Source organism: Charadrius vociferus, unplaced genomic scaffold (assembly GCF_000708025.1).
Source record: "Charadrius vociferus isolate BGI_N301 unplaced genomic scaffold, ASM70802v2 scaffold2756, whole genome shotgun sequence".
Taxonomy (NCBI): domain Eukaryota; kingdom Metazoa; phylum Chordata; class Aves; order Charadriiformes; family Charadriidae; genus Charadrius; species Charadrius vociferus.
Genome location: NW_009648949.1, coordinates 6351 through 6837, shown reverse-complemented (window position 1 = coordinate 6837; position 487 = coordinate 6351). Strand labels below are relative to the sequence as shown.

Here is a 487-nt window from a genome sequence, read left to right as displayed (position 1 = left end):
GCACCACCCGCACAGACGAGAATTTCTACCCAATATCTGATCCAAATCCCCCCTCTGTCAGTGTCAAAACCGCTCCCCCTGGTCCCACGGCTCCCCTCCCTGATGCAGAGTCCCTCCCCAGCTCTCCTGGAGACCCTTTAGGCACTGGAAGGGGCTCTAGGGTCTCCCCTGAGCCTTCTCCTCTCACACTGGGGAGCAGTAACCCCTTGGGAAGCACTGCCCTGGCCAGCCCCTCCTTCCCGTGAGCTCGGTTTGGATGCGGCGGAGACTCGGCAGGGACCTGACCCCACTGGAGAGGAGCAGGATCTCCCCTGCGGCCACACCATCGCAGCGGGGTGCCAGCTGGGCGCTTACGTTGTGCTGCCCTTCTTCCTCCAGCGGATACGCGTACACGCGCTCGGAAGCTGGCAATGAGCTGGACATGGATCTCGGCGAAGAGGATGCGGAGGAGAACAGGGATGCGGGCGCCACCGAGAGCGGCAGCATC

The 487-nt window shown here is 63.4% G+C and overlaps 1 protein-coding gene across 1 annotated transcript in view; it reads left to right on the top strand.

Moving 5' to 3' along the window:
- Positions 1-482, top strand: part of MAF1 (MAF1 homolog (S. cerevisiae)) — a gene marked incomplete at its 3' end in the record, with an annotated part of 5249 nt that extends 4767 nt beyond the window's left edge. The window contains exon 7 of the mRNA XM_009887389.1: positions 379-482. Within this exon, the coding sequence (XP_009885691.1) occupies positions 379-482 (104 nt within the window). The remainder of the gene's footprint in view (positions 1-378) is intronic.
- Positions 483-487: the final 5 nt, after the last annotated feature.